At 36.8% G+C, this 21,323-nt stretch overlaps 1 protein-coding gene across 1 annotated transcript; it reads left to right on the top strand.

Annotated features, from left to right (window-relative positions):
• Window positions 1-211: 211 nt before the first annotated feature.
• On the top strand, window positions 212-20,773 carry NUP107 (nucleoporin 107). Its single transcript, XM_079304689.1, has 28 exons — window positions 212-367; window positions 1,046-1,131; window positions 1,942-2,031; window positions 2,732-2,847; window positions 3,703-3,838; window positions 4,339-4,442; window positions 4,918-5,045; window positions 5,376-5,424; window positions 6,654-6,725; window positions 7,193-7,281; window positions 8,049-8,127; window positions 9,074-9,187; window positions 10,094-10,184; window positions 11,317-11,393; window positions 11,909-11,968; window positions 12,299-12,444; window positions 12,556-12,604; window positions 13,703-13,772; window positions 14,205-14,323; window positions 15,161-15,199; window positions 15,614-15,764; window positions 16,751-16,857; window positions 17,756-17,858; window positions 18,039-18,199; window positions 18,392-18,517; window positions 19,180-19,293; window positions 19,577-19,744; window positions 20,440-20,773. The coding sequence occupies exons 1-28, from the start codon at window positions 360-362 to the stop codon at window positions 20,545-20,547; spliced, it is 2,760 nt and encodes a 919-aa protein (XP_079160815.1). The 5' UTR covers window positions 212-359; the 3' UTR covers window positions 20,548-20,773.
• The last annotated feature ends 550 nt before the right edge of the window (window positions 20,774-21,323 follow it).

Raw genomic sequence — 21,323 nt, 5'->3', positions numbered from 1 at the left:
GCGTTATGCTCAATTTAACCTTGGTGCCAGCAGACTGAGTTACAGAGGGAGAAACGGGGACGAAACAGACGCATGTTTGCAACGCGGCAATGACGAACTCGTCATTGCAAAGGCCGGGACGGCGGCTGCTCCGGCCGAATGTACGAGACATTTTTCGCATCTGACACTTTGACGCTACGGGTTTTTTTCAGCGGTGACTCAACGCCCGCCAGAGCAGAGCAGCCCGGAGCCGCTCCCCGGCGGCGGCAGCGCGGCCCCAGCGCGGCCGGGCGGGGCGCAGCGGAGAGCGGAAGCGCCCGTGTCCTTCCGGGCCGGGGCGGGCGCTGGCGGCGGCGGGAAGGCTGAGCCCGGGCCGGGCCATGGACAGGTGAGGGCCGGCGGCCGGAGCCCCCGGCGCGGGGCGGGGAGCGGGGGCACAGCGCGGGCTGCGAATCGCAGCGGGCCTGCCGCGCTTCTGAGCCTGCCGCAGGCTTTTTGTCAGCCGGAGCTTTAAGCCTGGCTGTTCTGGAGTGTGTGTTTGGATAGACCGGGAGCTGTGAGGGGCGCGGGGCCGGGCCTCGGCCGGGCCTGCTGAGGCCGAGCTGCCTCCGCAGCCCGCCGGGAGCGGCTCCTCTCTCCCAGTGACTGGGAATGGGCATTTTCCCTCCGGCAGGGCACGTGGCTCTCCAGTCTGTGGTCATTGCCTTGTCCGAAGGAAAAAATCATGTAGTGGTATCATGCTGTTCTTTCAATTTAATTTTTCCGTTCAAAATTGGATTTCCTACTGTTGCATCTTTTACTACTCTCTTTTTTTTTCCTTTTTAATAGTAAAATGTTAGTTACAGTGTAGGAGGAACAAAGTTTGGGTTTTTACCAACGCTCGTTTCCCTGAGCTAAGAAGCAGTTCTGGATTTCTGCAGAGGAAGCTGGAAATAAGTAATAAGATTGGAGATGACTTAACACTTTAAGTTTCCTGATTCTGGAGTTACTTTGACATGACAGTAAGATCTTGGATGCCCTGCTTGAATTCACTTGATTGTTTTCTGTCTGTGTTGCTGTTTTGTAGAAATGGTTTTGATGACATGTCATCCCCCCATGATCCAGAGCTAGTCAGACCTGGACGGAAGCAAGGCTCTCAGAAAAGAGTTTCTAGTATCCTTTCACTGTAAATAACTTGTGTCTTTAACTGCTGTGCTCACCAGCTGTGTGTATTTTTAATAGTGCTTTGATTTTCCTGAGTGTATGAACTCAAGTGGTTGTCCACCCAGAGAACTATGTGAGCCATAGCTGACTCCATTTCAGAGCTTTTGAAAAAGAAAAATAAGTTTTCTTCATTATATCTTAATTTTATGGGTCTGTGCTGATTTGCAGATATTGTAGTATCAGAGTAGTATGATGATCTAGTGTACCTTATCAACTGTATCCATCCATTGTAACAGCAAGAGTAGTGCACAGACAGATTTAAATTTCCATAGCAATTGCTAGTAACACAAGCTACTGAAACTTTTATACAACTTCTTAGTAAATCATACCTAGAGCACTGAACCTGGTTGCTGACAGAAAGAGGAAAAGTAGAGCAACAGAGCATCTGGAACTGAGAGAGAGGGAAGAGTTTAAAAAATGCATTCAGATTCAGACTTTCTTGTTGTGGTTGATGTAGCATGAAGCAGCTCCTCATGGGTCAGAAGAATTCTCTCTTTGATCTGAGCCACTGTGAGGAGTCCCAGATCTGTTGTGTTCTTATTTCTGAACTTCAATTTGTAGTGGTCCTTTTAACTCTCTAGCTTTTAAGGTTCTGATGAAACATTTCATGAAACTTTGTTTTACTGTGAAAGACAAGATGTGTAATGTTCATAACATTTGAGTTATAAAAAAATATTTTTCCTTTCCAAGTAGTCACAGTCATTTAGAATAGATCCAAAAGTGTGTTTAGAAGAGTGTTTCTTAACTTTTGTTAATCAGTTCTTACATCCCTGGATGACACTATTGGAAACATGACTCCCAAAAGCCATTTTCTCTCCCGAACTCCTAACTCATTACTTCACCAGCCAGGTAAGACTGCTTGCTTGTTTGCTTGCTACTTAATAATTAACAATCCACAAGAAGGATATGGATGTGCTGTAATCCAGTGAATACCCATGAAGTTGATTAGTGGGTTAAATATCTGACATATGTGGAGAGACTGAGCTGGGATTGTTTATCCTGGGAAGGGGGTTGGTGAATCTTGTAAATATGTGTAAGTATTTGCTGGGAGGGAGTGAAAAAGGAACCAATTTTTTCTTGCTGCCCTGAAAAGTCAAGAGGCAATAGGCACAACAGCATATACAAGGAATTCTGTTTAAACATAAAAATCTAACCCCTTTTTACACTTAACGGGGTTGAATGCTAGAACTGATTGCCCAGATAGTCCATGGAATCTCTATCCTTGGAGATAAATAAAAGGACAAGATCCTGAGCAATCTTCTCTAGTTAACACACCTTGGGCTACCTTTTACTTTAAGGATTTGGAAACCAGTTTTCAAGAAAGAATGAGTGGAGAGGTACTGTTCTTTATGCTCATGTGTGTTTACAATGAGCTCTAGTAACTGGAGGTATGTTGCCTATTTAGTGCATGTATACAACCTGCTTTCAGGCTTCTATCTGCACTTCATAAGTACTTCAGTCTCTGTTAAAAATTTCTTTTGTAATTTCTGGAAACAGCAGAGTAGTTTTAAATACTTTTTCTTTTCAGAAAAGCCTCTTTCTCTTTCAGGTGCTGCATTACATCGCAGCTCCATGAAGCCATCAGATATGTCTGCCATCCTGGGAACAGGAGGGAAATCTCCTCTCATTCTACCAACTTCTGGACTTCTTGGCAATCTGTCAATGGTAAGATGGTTAGAGCATCCTTTTCTCTTTTGCCCCTGTGAATCATAAGAAATAAGAATAAGAAACATAAGTTTAATGTTTCTGTGTTGTTTCCTCCAAAGACAAACTGTGAGTGGTACAAGCTTGCTAGTGCTGCTGTTGCTGTTTACTGCTGGTGTTATTTATTACTGTGTTGTTGTTTGAGATCATGCAGTGAGGGAAATAGAGGTTTAAAAGCACTTTCCAAATACACGATGCGTGTTAAGCTAGTCCTCCTAACATCAGTTTGTGACTACAGAAATCCTGACTATGCATGTTTACTAGTTCTTTAAAGATAATTGTTTTATGTCAGCAAGTTGAAACTTTGGGATTTTTGTTATTTTATCATTCTGCAGTATTAGGCTTCACTGGAGTGTTGAAGTTTAGACATCAAAGAACAAGCTCTTCTGATGACTTTTTAGATTACATTGATTATCTTCTACCAAAATGTCTTTGGAAAAACACTGACTGGAGAAGTCACCAGTAGGGAACTCTGAAGTATCTTATCTCCATTTGTTTTTAAATTAACTCAAAGTTGTTTTTATTATCTACATTTCAATCATTCTTCTTTTTAGTTATTTCTGTAGTTTGATAGAGGTCATTTGTTTCTTCATAAATTATCAGCTTCTAGGGCCTAGTTGATCAAGTTGCATACAGAACTCTTAGCACTGGTAACTTTTTAAGGTGTGATTGTACCTTATCTAAAGGCAGTTCATTCACTATTCGTTTTTTAAGATTCTCTGTTTATGTACCATTCATATAGAAGGAAAAAAGGTGCAGCTGGGCTTGTAATACCTGAGATTACAATTCATTTTCTTTATGTTCTTGTGGCTGTAGTTGGATGAAAGTAACTGGACAATGGCACTGTCGCCTCAGCAGACAGGAATGTTTGTAAATGCAGACATGTCCAATATGACAGAAGATGTCACTATGAGCGCTGTGTTGTTGCGTGAGGATGATCCTGGGGAAGCTGGTGAGACCAATAATTGATCAGTTCTGATTTGTGGGGTATAAATATATGTGTCCTTCTTAAAAAAATTTCTGTATTGTTTTGCTGGTATTTCTTGTCTAGTTTTAAAAGTTTGGAAGATTACACTGTTCCAGTTTATTGGAGTTTTGTGAGTTTGTGCATTCTATGGAACCTGTTCTGATGGAACAAATGTGGTGCTCTAGTGATGTGGGAAGCAAACTGGATGCATTTTGTGGAGATACACAAATGCTGTTGAAGTTCTTGCAGGTGGCATATTTACAACAATAGTTTTATAACTGACATAGCTCATATCTTCAGTATATCTTACTATCTTAGCTGATAAATACTTCTGACTTTGTGGGATAGTTCATATCATTGTTGTACTCATTTAAATTTGCAAAAATGAGATCTCTTGTAATGAGAAGGATGTTTTCATAGTCCAATGGCTTTTTTACTGAGTTATACCTCACTAATATGGCTATTTCTTCTTATTTCTGTCTTAGCTACTATGAGCATGTACTCAGACTTTCTGCATTCCTTTCTGAAGCATACATCAACTACCATTTTTGATCTTGTGGATGAGTATGAAAATATTTGTAACAGTCAGGTAAGTAGTTATTTGTTTTTTTATTTACTTTATTTTACATTATCTTTCCAAAGCAGTATTGCTTTGAAGTCACAGTGCTTAACATGTATACTTTAAATCTTCCATCTTATGTGTCATTGCACTCTAGCACTGAGTAATATCTCTCTTTCCTCAAACACTGCTTTGGCACAGGAATACCCATGGTGTAGCTTGCTGAATACTAGAATTGTCATCTGGCTGCTGTGCCACTGAAAGTGTCAAGTGGCAATAAACATTAGCAGATGTATAAATGTTTTTATTAATAAGATGGATTAAAATGTACTTATTTATCTCATATATAAATAAATTAAATTATATTATTTTATGAATAAAATAATCATTTTAAGATATGGTAATTAAACCCGTTTGTTGGAAACATTCAGGATAATAATGTGTAATGGCTTAGGAATAAAACACACTGGGCAGTATTAACTCTTTACAAAATTATTTCCCTCAGGTAAATATATTAGGGAAAATAGTTTATCGAGCAACTCCTGGACAGCAGAAGTTTTCCAGAACTGCCAGTGTCTTGTGGCTTCTCAAGCAGGAGATGGTAACTTGGAGACTGCTGTCTTCACTTTATAGGTAATTCCTTTGAAAAGCACATTGCTATATTTTTGTACTGAGAAGACTTTCTTCGATAAATTTTTTATGAGTTTATAAATAGGGAGGCAAGCAATTAAGTACCTATTAATAAGCTGTTTCTAGAAGTAGGTTCTGGTCTATACGTCTATTCATTATTTATTTACAAAAATGAAAGTTGTAAATGGGAGTGTTCTTATTACTTTTTCAGCTTCTAGTATTTTTAAGAACATTTTTTAAAAAAATTTTAAAGCATTTATACTTATATGTTTTGTTAAATTTCTCTTAAATTTCTCTGTTTTAATCTTTAGTGTTTTGCATTTTTATTTCTAGAGACAGAATACAGTCTGCACTGGAAGATGAAACTGCATTTGACATCCCTGTAAGCATGGACTCTTTCAGCTTTTTTAAAGTTATATAAGAAGCTAAATAAACAAAATATAGGCTAAATGCTTGTATTTTACTTCTACAAACTCAAAGTGGCAGTCACTCAAAATTCAAAAGTGAAAAATTAGTCTCATTTTTATCAAGACAATAAATTATTTCGTCTATTGTGAAGAGTAAATACAAATATACAGTTCTAAAGAGAGAATGTTAGTGTAAAATTATTGTAAACTGTTCTTTGTTTTGTTTCTGTAAATAGCCTGAGTTAGAAGGGATGCTAAGGGATCATTGAGTCCTCCCCCTGCTCTGCACAAGACAACCCTAAATTTACTAGAAATAACTTATTTATTTATTTTTAAAAGCTGCAGCAGTAGCTGTGATGTTCCCATAGGACGGAGATAATTTAGCTTTGCTTAAAAGAAGAACATGTGGTCTCAAACTGTCTAGCCTTTGTAGTCCTGATTCCAGTTTATCTCAAGAGAAATCCAAATTTTCTAGCATTCCTGTTACAGCTGTAGTCATCTTGTCTATGTCAATACAGTGCTTCCAGCCTTTGCTGCCAGAATATGCTTAGGAAAACAAAGCAATAGGTAAAGTGACTCTGCCTTTGTAAAATTTATGATTGCAGATCTTTCTTCTCAGTCATAAAATAGCTTCCTCTACAATTTCCACTGCTAGGTTGTCAGTGTTAAACACTGTTATGCCAAAAATACCCAGTTTCCTCCTACCATGTTTTTAGGGAAAATGCATCTTTTGTTCTGTTTTTATTGTAAGTCTAATGAAAGCTAAATTAATGCAGGGGATCAATTAGAAGAATCAGGGCTCTGGAACTGGTATTTTGTTTGTTTTTTTGCTTGTTTTTCACACTTCTTAATGTTAAATGTGTGTATGACTTTGAAAGATGTTATTTTTTTAAATTTAAAGTAACAAATGGGATTTAATATAATATGCAGGCAGTCAAGAAGTCAGTGTATCTACTGTGTGGAATCTTTCTGTATTCTATATTTGTGAATTATATTCTAAGTCTCATTTTCACAGTTTTTAGTGTAATGGGGTATAAAGTATCAAAGCAACATATAAGGCATGTATTTTTTAAAAAGAGGGAGGAGAAAGACAGCATACTGAACTTGTAGCAAATTTCTGAATTAGTATGTGTTTGATTTGGTATTTCTGGTTTTGTGGAAACTTTCTTTTCCCTGTAGTAATAATCAGCTTTTTCTTAAATAGGCTTTAACTGCTAGTGAAAAAACTACTGTGGACAACTTGTTTCAGAAAGATTCTCTTGTTCGACAGAGTCAGGTAAGATGGGAAGTTTTTAATATGAAAATGAAAATAGATTAAATGTTCATAGCACTAATGCTCTTTGCACTTTCTGGGGTTTTTTCTAATAATTTTTTTATATTCACTCAAGTGTGTATTAATTGTATGCATAAAAATTATGCTCCTTACTTGCTAAAGAGCAGAAAGATTTTTGCAGAGGATGAACGGATGAGAGCTGTTCCCATTTGCAGCATCTGTTGCTGTTGATGGTGATTGATAAGCTATTAAGTAGCAATGGATCAAACTGCAGTATCCAGTGAGAAGGAGAGATCAAATGCCAATCACCTTCATATTGGATACTTAAAATACAAGTGGAATAGTTTTCTGGATCTGTTGGCCTTTTGGTTGACACTTAGATAACAAGTGGATCCAGAAATGAGAGAAAGGCAGTAAAAGTATTATTTGCTACATATTTGTTTTAAAAATGCAATTTATTTTTATTCCAGCTGGTGGTGGATTGGCTAGAGAGCATTGCTAAGGATGAAATTGGGGACTTCTCTGATAATATTGAGTTTTATGCCAAAACAGTATATTGGTGAGTTCAGACTTTCTTTGATAATATGCATTTTCCCATCAAGTGTAAGATTCAGTCACAGAATCACTCTTGAAAAGAAGTGATCATTTTAGACTGTTCTCTTCATTCATTTTTTTCTTTAAATTCATACATGTAAAAATAGAGACTTCTTACCCATCCACTGAAGTAAATCTCAGAAGTCAGTTAGTGCCTTTTGGGAGACAAAGATGAAAGGAAAAAAAAATTTAATTTAATCTTTGTCTGGCTTTAGTTTTTACCTAAGTTCTTATCATTTGTGTCATTGACCCTTCACCAGAAGCTGATATTGTCACCTTTATTGTCACTGATGAGTTTTATGGCAGAATGGACTAACAAGTACCTTTCATGCTAGATGCCTAGAACAAAACCTGCTTTTGATGGCTGGTGAATACAGGCTTTTGGAATTATGTGTTTATTCTCAATTAGATTTCTGTCCTAGACTGACTTTACAGTGAATGCTAATGGGAAAATTTGCTTATGCAGAGAACAGTTAATAGTTGAATACATGAATGACTGAAATAACAGATTATTTTGAAAGAAATCAAATATATGTGCATTAATTCTAATATTTTACTTATTGTGAAATTTTACATTTTCACAATGCTAGCAGAGTTCGTTGTTATATTAACCAAACCAAACCTGTTCTATAAACATACCCCATGTAACAAAATACATCTTTCAATATTTGTCTCATTAAAAGATGCTTGCTAAAAAAGCCATTTTTCTATAAAACATTTCTCTGCTTTCAGGGATAACACACTACACGCCCTGAAGCAGCGACAGTCAAATTCATACATGGGAAGTTCTCGTCCTCTGGTAACAGAGTTGGTAAGTATCTTGTAAAAATAAGGCTTGGCTTCAAAGTGGGCTAGAGAGAGTGTATGTGCTATCTTCACAGATTCCCACAAATTCAAAGGTAGTTGTGCTATCTAAAAGTAGTTGTAGTATCTAAAAGTTGCTGCAGAAATTGTGAGGCAGAACACCTCAAAAATTCTTTTTGGGATCACCATGGACTTGTGTTTTCTTTCAGCAATCACTCCCATACTCCCGTTCACCCTCACAAGTACTTGTCATCTATTTGATGAAGTAATGGCTTTATTATGACTTTTTATGTCTGAAACAAACTAATGTTCCTAACCAGAAAAGCTTATAAAACTCTTTGGGAACCCTTGCAGATAAGGGAATGCTGTCTTTATGCAGTAATTAGTACAATGAAACCAAGTCCTAATGCAATACTTTGAGAGCTCTACAATAAAAACTAATAGGAGAGAAGTCAAGGAAAAAAGAACCTTGTCCATTAGAACGAGGTGATGAACTGCCTCAGTGACAGAAAAGCAGCTGTAGAAGATTGATTCAACTGGGGAGTGATCTGAGGTATTGATTTGCCTTAAAAAAATCTCTTTGGAGATTAAATAGAAGCAAGTGCAGCTATTGTGAAAAACCTTCTCAGATAGAAGGTGGAGGAGGAGAAACAGTCTGGTAGACTGAAGGGCAAAGGATGTTTGAAGGTGAGAAGAGCTGGAAGATAAGAAATTTGGAGCAAATAACAAGGCAGTGGAGTAAATTAATTGAACTGACTCCTGATAGGAACAGTGACAGAAGAGAAATAAAATAAATTAGGGGAAAAACAGAAGTACCATGCTCAATATTATATGGGTTGTACTGATTGTTGTGCCAACACAAAAAAGTGACTTCAAATGATAAAACAGGGCAGGACATTTTTGGAAGAAACTTATACTTATTGTGTTGACAAGTAATGGCATTTTCCTTGCAGGATCCAGATGCTCCTATTCGACAGAAACTGCCACTTGATGATTTGGACCAAGAAGATGATTCAAGGTTATTGAAGTATCTCTTCACTCTAATCAGAGCAGGAATGACAGATGAGGTACTGTTAGTTTTAATTAAGTGAACATAAATATCTTAATGTTAAAGGCAATAAGTTGTGTACTAAAATGTCTGTTTAAATTTGGTTTGGAGTGATTCAGTTTTCCATTTGTTGTCAATACTGACTGCCAAATTAGCATTTTAATCAAACTTGCTTTTAGTTAAGTAATTTTGGGTGTAAAATAGATGTTACAGAAGAGAAAGAATTTTGAGTGTATGGATTGTTTGACAATATTTTTTCACTGCTGTCTTTTGATGCTAAATACTGCCAAGACAAACACATGGAATACTTTAAAGAGCTTCCTAATTGTGTCTCTAATCATCAGTGGATTATCAACATGTATACATAATAACATTTTAGTAATGGGAGGAAAGGGGACTTGAGATTCTCCTGTCAAATACCTTAACTGAGGACTGTAGTTACTTGCTCATATTCTGTTCCAATATGGTGCACATCTATTCATTTTCTGATGGTACAGGAACGTGAGCATGTTGCTGCAGGGCAACGTGAATAGAAATGTGCAGCTTCAGTTGGGGTTGGGAAGGATAAGTGAACTGGGAAAATAGATGACTGCATGAAGGCAAGGATTAAACATCTAATCAAAAGGGTTACACTTTACACTAAACTTACCAGAATGATGCATTACAGCTGTTCAGCTAACAAAGATGAGGCTGTAGAACATTTCTTACATTTCTGTAAATACTGAGTGAAAAACCAAACATTTCTGTGAAAAAATGGTGTTTACTTTGAAATCTTTCAGTTGTTTTAAGATCCTCTGTGCTTATTTTTTGCATAGCAGAATCTCTACACAAATTAACTATTTTAATAGTATTCCCATTTTTGAAGAAGAAGCTGGAGGTGTTCTTGCCTTGAAGTGTGTTGCTGAGAAAATGCCTTGTTTTTCAGGCACAGCGCTTATGCAAACGATGTGGTCAGGCCTGGAGAGCTGCAACTTTGGAAGGCTGGAAATTGTATCATGATCCAAACATAAATGGAGGTATCTGCTCTAAAGTGCATTTGAGACAGATATAGAAATACTAAGATCTCATAGTATCTGTTTGTAGCAAAGATAAATAGCTCTTTCTTTTCACCTGATGAGCCTTTTTTGGTATCTGGAATATTTTACCATGTCTGTTGAACATGTAAAAACGAACATGAAATTATTTTAGTTGAAGGTAAGTTCATTGACTCCATCTGGATGTGCAAAACCTTCTTTCATAAAGTCAGACGTAATCACTAGGAAATAGTTGTCTCAGAGTCCTGTACAAATCATCCCCACTTTCATGTAATACTTGGGTCTGTATTTTCTTAACATCTGGCTTATGCCACACACACACATTATGTTGCTTACAGACTCAAATTTGACTATATATGCAGCTTCAAAAAGGTGTAGGACTAGAGTTCAGCAAATGTGAATGCAGGAGAAAGAGATGCTTTTAAAATATTTGAAAATTGTAAAGTAGCTTTCTCCTTGATTCCTTGCACATAATTCCACATTATAACACAGTACCTTGCTTCTCTCTGTTCAGTACATTGCAGAAGTTAGCAAGGAATTAAAGAATGGGTTTAAGTGTTGTTTATAGCTGGCTTTGGAAGGCTTAATGCTTTCCTTCTTTTCAAATCCTGATAGCCTGTTGCTTTTATCTGCATGCCACACCACTGTCCTAGCTTTTTTTTGTGTCTGCCTCCCTCAGCTGTTGTTACACAGGTATAATGCCCATGCAGATGCATGTAAAATAACAGCACTAAGCAGTGACATTTTTAAGAAGTTTTGATTAAGATATAAAAATTCCTTTTATCCCCTTAACTTTGGGGTTTTTTCCAAATGTTGACATTGTAGATGTGTTACAGTCAAAAGCATTTTTTTTAAAAGCTAGATAGCAGCCAAGATTTTAAATTACTGTAAATTACAGATGCAAATTCACCAAATAGCCAGAAAAGCCACCTTGCTGTCCAGTTAGAAGGATCAAAATGCTTTAGCAAGAGTTCCAAAGGAATTAAAATTGGGCTATGAAAAGAAAATAGACTTTACCATTTTTTAAATGTTACTAAATTCTCTCTTTTTAATAGCACTTTCTTTTTCCTTTCCCCCTCTTTTTTTATTTTATTTTATTATTCTTTGCATGTAGGAAAAGAGCTGGAGCCTGTTGAAGGCAATCCATACAGATGCATTTGGAAAATAAGTTGCTGGCGCATGGCTGAAGAGGTAAGACAGTGCTGCTTTTTTTTCTATTAATAAATAAATTTGAACTTTTCTGAAAATGGAATTTTAAGTAAACATACCCACTCTGTGTTTGCTGCTTAGAGGATTCACAATTAATGCTTCTAAGAGGACTTCTGAAATATCATATTATGTATTGTGAGAAATCTACATAATCAGCATCGCTTTTTCAGGAAACATCTGCTTTTTTTATATGGTTGAAAATAAAACCACTGATACTGACTTTCATCTTGACTTAATTGAATGGGAAAGAGAAAACATTGCTTTCTTTCCAGGTCAATGTAAATTTTTCAGTTGATTTACAAGGGGATGCTAGTGAAGGGAAAGTCACTCACTAATCTTATTTTGGCTCCTTGTATATCCTTTGATTTTCTGACTTTACTTGGAATCTGTAAGATGGAACACTTTGCAATGGATTAATCTCTAAGAAAATGTAAAGTGACTAGAAAACTTAAATGCTTTGTAATTTAAAGTTTGTGTGTTTTTACTGTTTATTTTAGGAGCAGTTTAATAGATATGAAAGAGCAATCTATGCAGCCCTGAGTGGAAACCTCAAACAGGTATGTCAAGCACCCTAATTTGGTAGTTGTGCATTTCCTTTCTTATATGTGACAATGGTATAATCAGAAATATTGCAGTTACTGATTTCTGTAATTTTAAAGATCTAGGAAACAGAACAATAGCAAACATTGCTGCTTTAGTAGACATGCTCTTTATAGTACTGACATGTCTTAAATATATGCTAGTCATTTCAGTCAATGAAAGGCTGCTGTTTAAGGTGGTTACTACACTGCTTTGGTGCCTGAAAGTCTAAATTATAGTTGCTGTATTTGGGTTCTGATGTTTCTCAATCTCTTGGTAATTTTTTCTCTTTTTTTTTTAATATGTAGCTTCTTCCAGTTTGTGATACCTGGGAAGATACTGTTTGGGCATATTTCAGGGTCATGGTGGACACTCTAGTCGAGCAGGAAATACGAACCTCAGTAGTAACTGCAGAGGAGATGGAAGAGCTCCCTAGAGATTATTTAGAAACAAAGTAAGTTTCAAGTCAAACTATGCCACTACTGCATTCAACACAGCATCCCATATGGAATCTGTGTGGAATATTGAAGATAACATTATTTGTCTTTTCTCTCTTGCTTTGAAGCTGGACTTCAGAAAAAGTTTTTGAAGAACTTCAGGCAACAGACAAAAGGGTATGTAATAATTGCAGTGTTTCTCCTCACTTCTCACCATTTTTAATTATTCACTAGGTTCTACTTTTTACTGCATTCTTTAATTAAATACTCAAATATGCACAATGACTAATTTGTTTCATATTTTCTATCCCCAAAAATGTGTAATTTCCCAATTCAGATAGATTTTTCATGCTACTACCTGTTAACAGTTAAAGTGATACAGGTTTTGTGCCCTGCCCTGTATCTGCCAAACTAGCTGGTGTGCTAAAGAAGCAGGTGACTGTCAAATGTTGTCAGACATACAAAGCAGACATAGTAAATCAACTATTCAACACTTCAATAAAATGTTCAAAATCAATTACATTTGATTTTTTTCATATGAGTTTTGTGTGCCTATTTCAGAGCAGGCCTTTCAAAACTTACAAGCATATTTGCTTTTTTTAATGTGATTATTTGTTACTTTTACCACCCAAAATACTCAGTTCATGTAAGATGGAGATACATAACTTAAGGTTAATTTTGCAGTGATTAAATTGAAACTACACTTACTTTTTGTTGATGGAATGAACACATAGCATTTATCATATTGCTAAAACAAAGACATGCAGTCAGCCACAGATACACCCAGCTGTATTTGCCATTGCAACATGGTGCAGGTCTTACCATAAAACAAATTTAGAAATGTGTTTGGATTGCATTTCATGCATTAATGCATTCATTCCTCTGGGGAGAGGGTGGAACTCCTTCTTGAAGTAACTTTCACCAGCCCTTTTTTAAGGATTTATACACATTATTGCTTCTCTGATTTTTTAAATCTTATCTGTAGCATCATTGTTTATTCTCCTCCTCAGAGCAAAAAGCAGAAAGTGTTGGATATTTTCCATGAAGGTATTAACTGGACAGATCTATATTCCAGTTCTTTCAGTTTGTCAATGTTCTTGTAATTTGATGTGGAGACAGGAAGTGCCTTTTCTCTTGCTCTTTATGAAGAATACCCTTTGAAATAGGATAGCTTTTTTCCCCTGAGGAACCTTTGCTTTATTTATAAGTTTATTTCCTTCAGACATTATGCTAGAAGATTTATTCGAAGTCTGAATTTTCTTTTTTTGTCTCCAGAGGGTTATAGAGGAGAATCAAGAGCATTATCATGTGATTCAGAAATTCATTATACTTGGAGATGTGGATGGTAAGCACTTCTCTAAGTGATTTTTTATTGTCAACTGACTACATTATTTTGAGGGGCCTTTCAAAAATCTTCTGTATGAACAGATTTTTAGAAGCACATAGTAGGCAAGCTCTGCATTAAAGCTATGCTCTAATCAAGAGCTGTAGGCTCAATTTGACCTAAAAGATAGTTTTCAAAGAAGTAATAAAATCATCTGAATGTGTCAGAATATATGTCAAACTATAGCTGTAACTTCTTCTGAGAAATGATGGAATACATAATTTTTAAGCCAAACAACTACATCTTTCTGAAATTGTTGTTATCCTGTTTTGTTGGACTTCTGTGACTAAATTACATTATTGAATAAATGCAAAATTCTGAAATATTTCTTAGGTGATTTTTTTCTTTTTCTCTGTGGTATGGCTAATGCAGACATTTCCTTGGTGGTTATAGGTTTGATGGAAGAAGTCAGCAGGTGGCTTTCCAAAGACAGAAGTGTGCTTCCAGGACACCTCCTTCGTTTCATGACCCATCTTATTCTGTTTTTCCGCACTTTGGGCATGCAGACTAAGGTCAGCTCACTTGTATTTGATTTGCTGTCATAGCAGTAGCCAGTCTTTGAAGTAGAAATGCTTGTGTGCAAATACATGGACAACATAGAGTATGGTAAATTACTACCAGGCTGAGGAGGAGCTGCGTGCTTAAAGAGTGTATTTATTGATTTTGGAGCTAAAGGAGAAAAAAATATCATCCTCCTTTCCAGCCAAGCTTAAAAATTGGGTTTTGAAGATGGTGGATTTTACTCAGAAGCCCTTTGTTGAGAAGGTCCTGAGTCAAACTGAGTCAAAGTGTTAGGCTTATTCATAGAAGCCAAGATGTCTTGAATATAACCAGTTCTTATGAACAATGCTGAAAGTGTACCTATTGCTGCTGTAAGCTCAGTAATGCTTTTGCTTGAGGTAATTAGTACTGGTTGAAACTTTCTTATTATCTCCAAGTATAAAGTAAGTATAGCCTACATTTTAATTCTCTATAATAAAATAGGGCATGTAGTACACTATACTAATCTGTGTACCTGATATTTTTGTTTATTAATTTAAAAGAAACATGATAAAATAGAAATACCTAAAAATCATGTAAAAAGTAACATTCCAGTTAAATCAAGAACTATATTATTCAGTTGCTGAAAAAGAAAATCCTTGGAACACTAAATCTTTGAATCAGAAGACATGCTTTTTTAATCATGCTCCAAGAGAAACAGTTCTTCCAGTTGAGCCCGTTTATGTAGATTACTGAAGCAGGAATAGGCAAATAACCTTGTATCTGTTTTAATAGTGATAGCCTCTCAAGTATATTTTATTTTCCACATTGTCTGATTTAAAATTGAATTTATATTTGTTTGCAATAAGGAGGAAGTTTCTGTTGAAGTCCTGAAGACCTACATTCAGGTAAGCTTTCAGAAACATTGTTTTCTCTAATGTGATTTAGATGTAAAGGAGGAAGAAAAGCAGACTTAAGGTTACAGGATGATAAGAGCTCTGATGCAGCTAATGCTCTTTTCTCAAGAGATACATGGAAGTTTGCCTAATATGCAAAGTCTCTGTCAGCAGTTATTAAATAAGAGACTGTGTTATTGATCCTTGTTTAGAAGCTGAGTGGAATCTTCCGGTATCAGAATAAATGAATCAGAAATTTGTTAACCTTTTGGGGTTTACCCAGCACATGTTTTTACTTAGGTGTTTACATTAAGGAATATGGTATGCATATCTGTTATATATATTTGTATATTAGTGGAAATCTTTTATATATTTGTTTCTTATATCTTTGCTTCTGATTCTGTATGTTTGCTTCGTACTGTGCAGCGTTTGGTGGCTGAGAAGCACACAGATTTAATAGCATTTTATGTCAGCCACCTGCCCCCAGAGCTGGCTGTGGCTCAGTATGCCTTATTTCTTGAAGATGTCACTGAGAGTGAGCAACGCCACCACTGCCTTCAATTAGCAAAAGAAGCAGGTGAGAGACCCTGATAGTCCAATTAGCGTTTTGTATCCTGGGTTATTTTGTCTTTCAGCAGTCTTTGCTCCAAAACCTACCTATGAATATGATACTTTTTCCCCTGTCTCTCTGTTTTTCAGTTAAATAAAATTTGCTGATCACTTCTTCAAGTAGGTGTATAGGTGTGTTTACATTAACCTGGAATTGTTTAAAGTAAATATCACTGCTTCTGGGTTATGTCCAAACACACCAGAAAGTAAATGCCAGCTGCCTGTCTTAAAATGAGTGTTCTGAAGCTTGATATGATCATATTATTTCAGAGAATATCTCTTTGTGGATTTAGTAAGGTTATGAGTATCTTAAATTTCTTGTCCTGTTTATAGTACTTTTGCTTAGCCTTGGTGGGTTGCTTGCATTAATTGCAAACTTCCTTCCAGGCCTGTACATGAAACTAGAAGAAATTACACTGAAGCAGCACACTGTCCATTGCTTGACAATGCCTCTGGGCCACTCAGAATACACAAAGAAACAGCTTTCCTGCAGATTTCAATATCTTAACTTCTCTTCAGTCATTTTTCAATCATTTTCTTTTAAACTCAGCTAAGGTTTCAAAAATAAAACATCCTGCTTAAGCATCTGTAAAAGAACTATTCTGAGCTTTTCCTGGTACATTCCTGTCAAATCATAGTCTTGCTGTCAGAACTGTAGGAATCGGTGATCATAGCAGATATATCTATACAATGTCTTCAGCACAGACTGAAAAACTTAGTACTTGTCTTATTCTGATATTTGATATTCTCTGTTATATCAAATTTCATTCTTGTAAAATACCTGCAATAAATTACATAGTGCAAAAGCTTATAATTTATTCTGAAAATGTGTGTTTGAACAGTCTGATAAGAATTACCAGTAGTAAGGAATAAGATCAATAACTGGAGTCTGAAATTCAATTTGTGTCAAGTTTGAATTCATGATAGTCCTTACACAGTTGTTTTTTAACCCAGGTCTGGACGTTGCAACCATAACAAAAACTGTTGTTGAAAACATCCGCAAGAAGGATGCTGGGGAGTTCAGCCACCATGACCACGTGCTGGACACAGGCACAACAGAGGTGAGTGCTTTGCAGAGCAGATAGTCCAGTTTTTAAACATGTATGAGCAATATTTTTCTTTCAACAATGGTGAAAATTGCCTTGAAAAAACCTATGAGGGAAATGTGTTGTTCATATGAGCAAGTGAGGGTATTGCACAAATCTCCTTGCTCTATGGTGTATGCTTATTAGCAGCCCTACCTGTATGCAAGCATTAAGTGAAGATAAAGCCCCTTGAAATGACTGCAGCAACCTATGTTGTAGCTGAGACTAGGATGTTGTTGTAGCCTCTATGATTTATGAGGATTAATACTTTGGATCTCAGATGTACCTTTTAAGATGCTGAAGTGGCATTTCTAGCTACAGCAGACACTGCTTTTGCTGACAGTTTCCTTGTCACTGCTATTGAGCATTGGTTGGATCCAACTCAGTGCTTTAGGGACAGCAAGGTAATGTTAATAGGCTCTATTCAAAGTACTGCTTAGAAAGCAACTGATCATTTTCAAATTTATGGTAATGTTTTTGCTGTTCATTACAAAATTTAACCTCCCTACGACAAAAAAGGTAATTTATCCACAAAAGTTGGAAAACTGGTTGCAGGCTGGTGGTGCCCCTGAAGATTATAGCAAAAGCTCCATAAAGCATGTTGCTACAGTGTATTCATATTAAAATTTGAGGAAAATGCATGATAATCCATAGAAAATGATGAGAGATGATGCTCTGAACATCTTGGCAAGACTTAGAAGTTAATTTTTTTAATATTCCAGATGGCAGAGATTTTCTGAGTTTTGACTAAAGTGATCCTTGTTACTATGTTGTAATGCTTTCCAAACTTGTGTATTTCCTTGACTAGATCTAATGTGTGTTGCATCAGCTGTGTGCTTGAAGTGGTGGTGAATCTCTGTGTTGGTTTTTACAGGCGGATCAGCTGAAAATAGATGTAATTGACTGGCTCGTATTCGATCCTGCACAGAGGGCAGAAGCACTTAAGCAAAGCAATGCAATCATGAGGAAGTTCTTGGGTACTAAGCTTCACAAATACTGTAGAATTATTTTTAAATGTTGGTTTTGTTCTCATTGGCTCTTGGCACTACATTTGATATAATTTTGGATCTAGTCTATTAAAAAGCATGGGTTTGCCAGCTTAAGAAGATAAGGTGTGGAAATTGCAAAGCTCTGATACCCAGTTCACATTCTCATAGCATCCAAGAAACATGAAGCTGCAAAAGATGTGTTTGTGAAGATTCCTCAAGACTCTATAGCAGAAATATATAACCAGTGGGAAGAACAGGGAATGGATACTCCACTTCCAGCTGAAGATGACAATGCTATCCGGGAACATTTATGTATTCGTGCATATTTGGTGAGTTTAAAATATGCAGTATTCCAAGTTACTGTTCAGAAACACTGATGGCATTGCCTTGGTGGTAAAACTTTAGCTTTGTCCATTTGTTTTAACTTCTGATTCTTTGATGCATTAAACCTGTGCATGTAATGACATTCTGGTTATTAGATGACTCAAAAATACCCAAACACTGTTTCCAATGCAATCCAGGAAGCCCATGAAACCTTTAATGAATGGTTTAAACACATGAACTCAGCTCCACAGAAGCCTTCTTTGTTACCACAAGCAAGCTTCACTGAAAAAGTGGCCCATGAACATAAAGAAAAGAAGTATGAGGTAGGTGGAAGTCCACTTTATTTACTGTAAACTTTTATGTTCTTGCTTTAGAGGCTGTCTAGTTTAATGAAACAGAATAGAAGACTGCTATTTCATACTATTTCAGGACTCTATTATAAATTATTTTTATGTTGAGAGAGTATGAGACAGTGGAATAATAATGCCAGTGCACAGTAAATTCTGTTTTTTAAATGACTCAGCTTTACATAAAATATTGTAATGTAGTAGTAATATTGTAATGTAAGATCATGTGTTGATTATCAGTATTATTAATAAATGTGAGCATTTGATTTTGCCATTAACTCCATTATCATCTTTTGTTTTCTAAAAGGTGCTGCAGTTTTGTTTTGACTGAAGTTGTTTTTGGAGGTCTGGCCAGTAAAAATATACCATAATCAACTAATATAAACATTTCTTTTATAAACATGGCAAAATAGATTATTTAAAATTATCTTGGCTTTGCTTCTGAACAATCTGTCTGACTCTTTGGACAGGACATTAAGCAAGGAGGGAAATAGCTGTTAGCAGCAGGCTTTTAAGTTTTAGCCACTGGCTGAAGATTCTGATTTGAATTGGAGCTGCACTGCCTGTTGCAGTCTGTTTTAAAATAGTCTTGGAAATTATCCTGTTCCGCAGTAGTTTATTTTCTGTTTCTTTGCCAGATGGATTATGGCATTTGGAAAGGCCTCTTGGATGCTCTTACAGCTGATGTGAAGGAGAAAATGTACAACGTGTTGCTGTTTGTTGATGGAGGATGGATGGTTGATGTCAGAGAGGTAAAATGAATTTTTATTTTTATGTCCTGATGCAGACCACAGAGCACAGATCATGTGTGGTTGTACCTTTGTGCTGTTTAGTTTCATGTGTTCCTGTTTAATTGGCTCTGGCCTTGCATTTGGAGCTTGCTCCCGTTAGTTACCGTACAGATCATATCTGACAGTCCACTCCAGGCTGCTTAGGCATTTTTCTGCCTCTGACAGCACTAACGGTGTGGTTATGCAGAGCTGCCTGTTCCAGGTAGATTTCCATAGCACTAATCCATTGTTTTGCTCTGATAAGGACGCGGAGGACGACCCAGAGCGAAGCCACCAGATGATCCTGCTGCGCAAGCTGTGTCTGCCCATGATGTGCTTTCTGCTGCACACGGTGCTGCACAGCACGGGGCAGCACCAGGAGTGCCTGCGCCTCGCTGACATGGTCGCCTCGGAGCGCCACAGGCTCTACACGGTGAGCTGGGCAGGGCTGCAGGAGCCTGGATGCATCCAAAGCTCTGTGGGCTGGCTGTGCAAACAGCTTCTATATAGGGAGGGAGATACCATATGTTCCTGAAGATCATAACTTTCTTTATCGCTTCCCATTCACTGCAGTTGTAAAAGGTTTCCTTGTGCTATGACTTAACTCTTCCATCTCCTTAACTTTGAGACATTGAGGATAATGACCAGTGTTCTGACAAGCAGTTCTGAGTGCTGCAGTTACAAGTTTTTGGATGGGGGCGATTGAATTTTAACTTCATAATCTTAAAGGTCTTTACCAGCCCAGATGATTCTATGACTCTAATTCAGCTGTAGAAATATAATCGATTTCTTTATTTCCATTATATTTCAGACATGATATAAGCAGGTTTTGGTTTAGAGCATTTGGTTTACCCATGACCATTTTTGCCTCCAAAAGCCTGAAAAACAACCCCAAAATGAGATAGAGCTATCTTGAGCCTACCTACAGGTTTTGGATGCTGCTACTAATCTCCTGTATCTTAATAAATGTCCTTCTGAAATGCCTGATGACCACACAATCTTAAATAGAAATAAATAATCAAATAGAAAAATAGGAACTTAATTAACCACCACTTACTTCTCTGTATCAGTGCTATTCATTGCAAATAAATATAACTTTATGTTTGTTTTTTTATTATTTATTCTTAGGTATTTTCAAAAGAAGAACTCCGAAAGCTTCTACAGAAGCTGAGGGAATCTTCTCTGATACTTCTGGACCAGGATCTTGATCCTTTGGGATATGAAATTCAGTCATAAGTTTTCATGTAGCTACTCGCAAAAACTTCTGAGCATGGACATTCTGGTTATTAACAAAACAAAAGACACCAACAGCATCATTACTTGGACACAGTGTTCTCTTTCTGTGGGCTAAAAAACCCCAACCTTCAGAGTTCAACTTAAACTTGAAAAACTATGACCAACTTCAGAGATGTTATTTGTTATACAACCTTTTCCATTTTTTTTTTCCTAATAAAAGTGCTTGAAAAAGAGAAAATGTTTGTTCATTCTAATACAAAATGTCATTATATAAATTTGGTGATTGTATGAAATTCCTTAATCTATTTGCTACATGCCAAAAAGAGCTTCCTGTAGACTGGAAACATTACATAGCAGTAAAATATGCATAGATACAGGGGGAAGAAAAGTGAGACTGCTGGAAGGTGTATGGGGAAAGTAGGGGAGAAGAAAACAGACACACTGAAGGAAAGGAAAACTAAAAAGCAAAAGTGAGGGGTTACTTCCAGCCCTTCAGAAGCGAAGGAAGCCTTGTTCCATGGCTTGTGCTGTTCTCCTGTACATGAAAGAGTTGCTAAAATGCTGATGAAATTCCCGAACCAGAGGAAAACTGATCATACATTGTTAACCCCCATCCCCCGTTTGAGGTTTTTGTAGTTTATTTCGAAAGCTTGTTCTGCTCTCATTGACATGTGTATACACACGTTTAGCTGCCTTTCCCTTAACGAGACGGAGTGCAGAGGGCACTAGTGCAGTCAGGCAAGGACTTTGGCTCCACCCGAGTCCGTATCTCTCGC

This window comes from Erithacus rubecula (assembly GCF_903797595.1).
Source record: "Erithacus rubecula genome assembly, chromosome: 4".
NCBI lineage: Eukaryota > Metazoa > Chordata > Aves > Passeriformes > Muscicapidae > Erithacus > Erithacus rubecula.
This window is presented reverse-complemented; position numbering and strand designations above follow the sequence as displayed.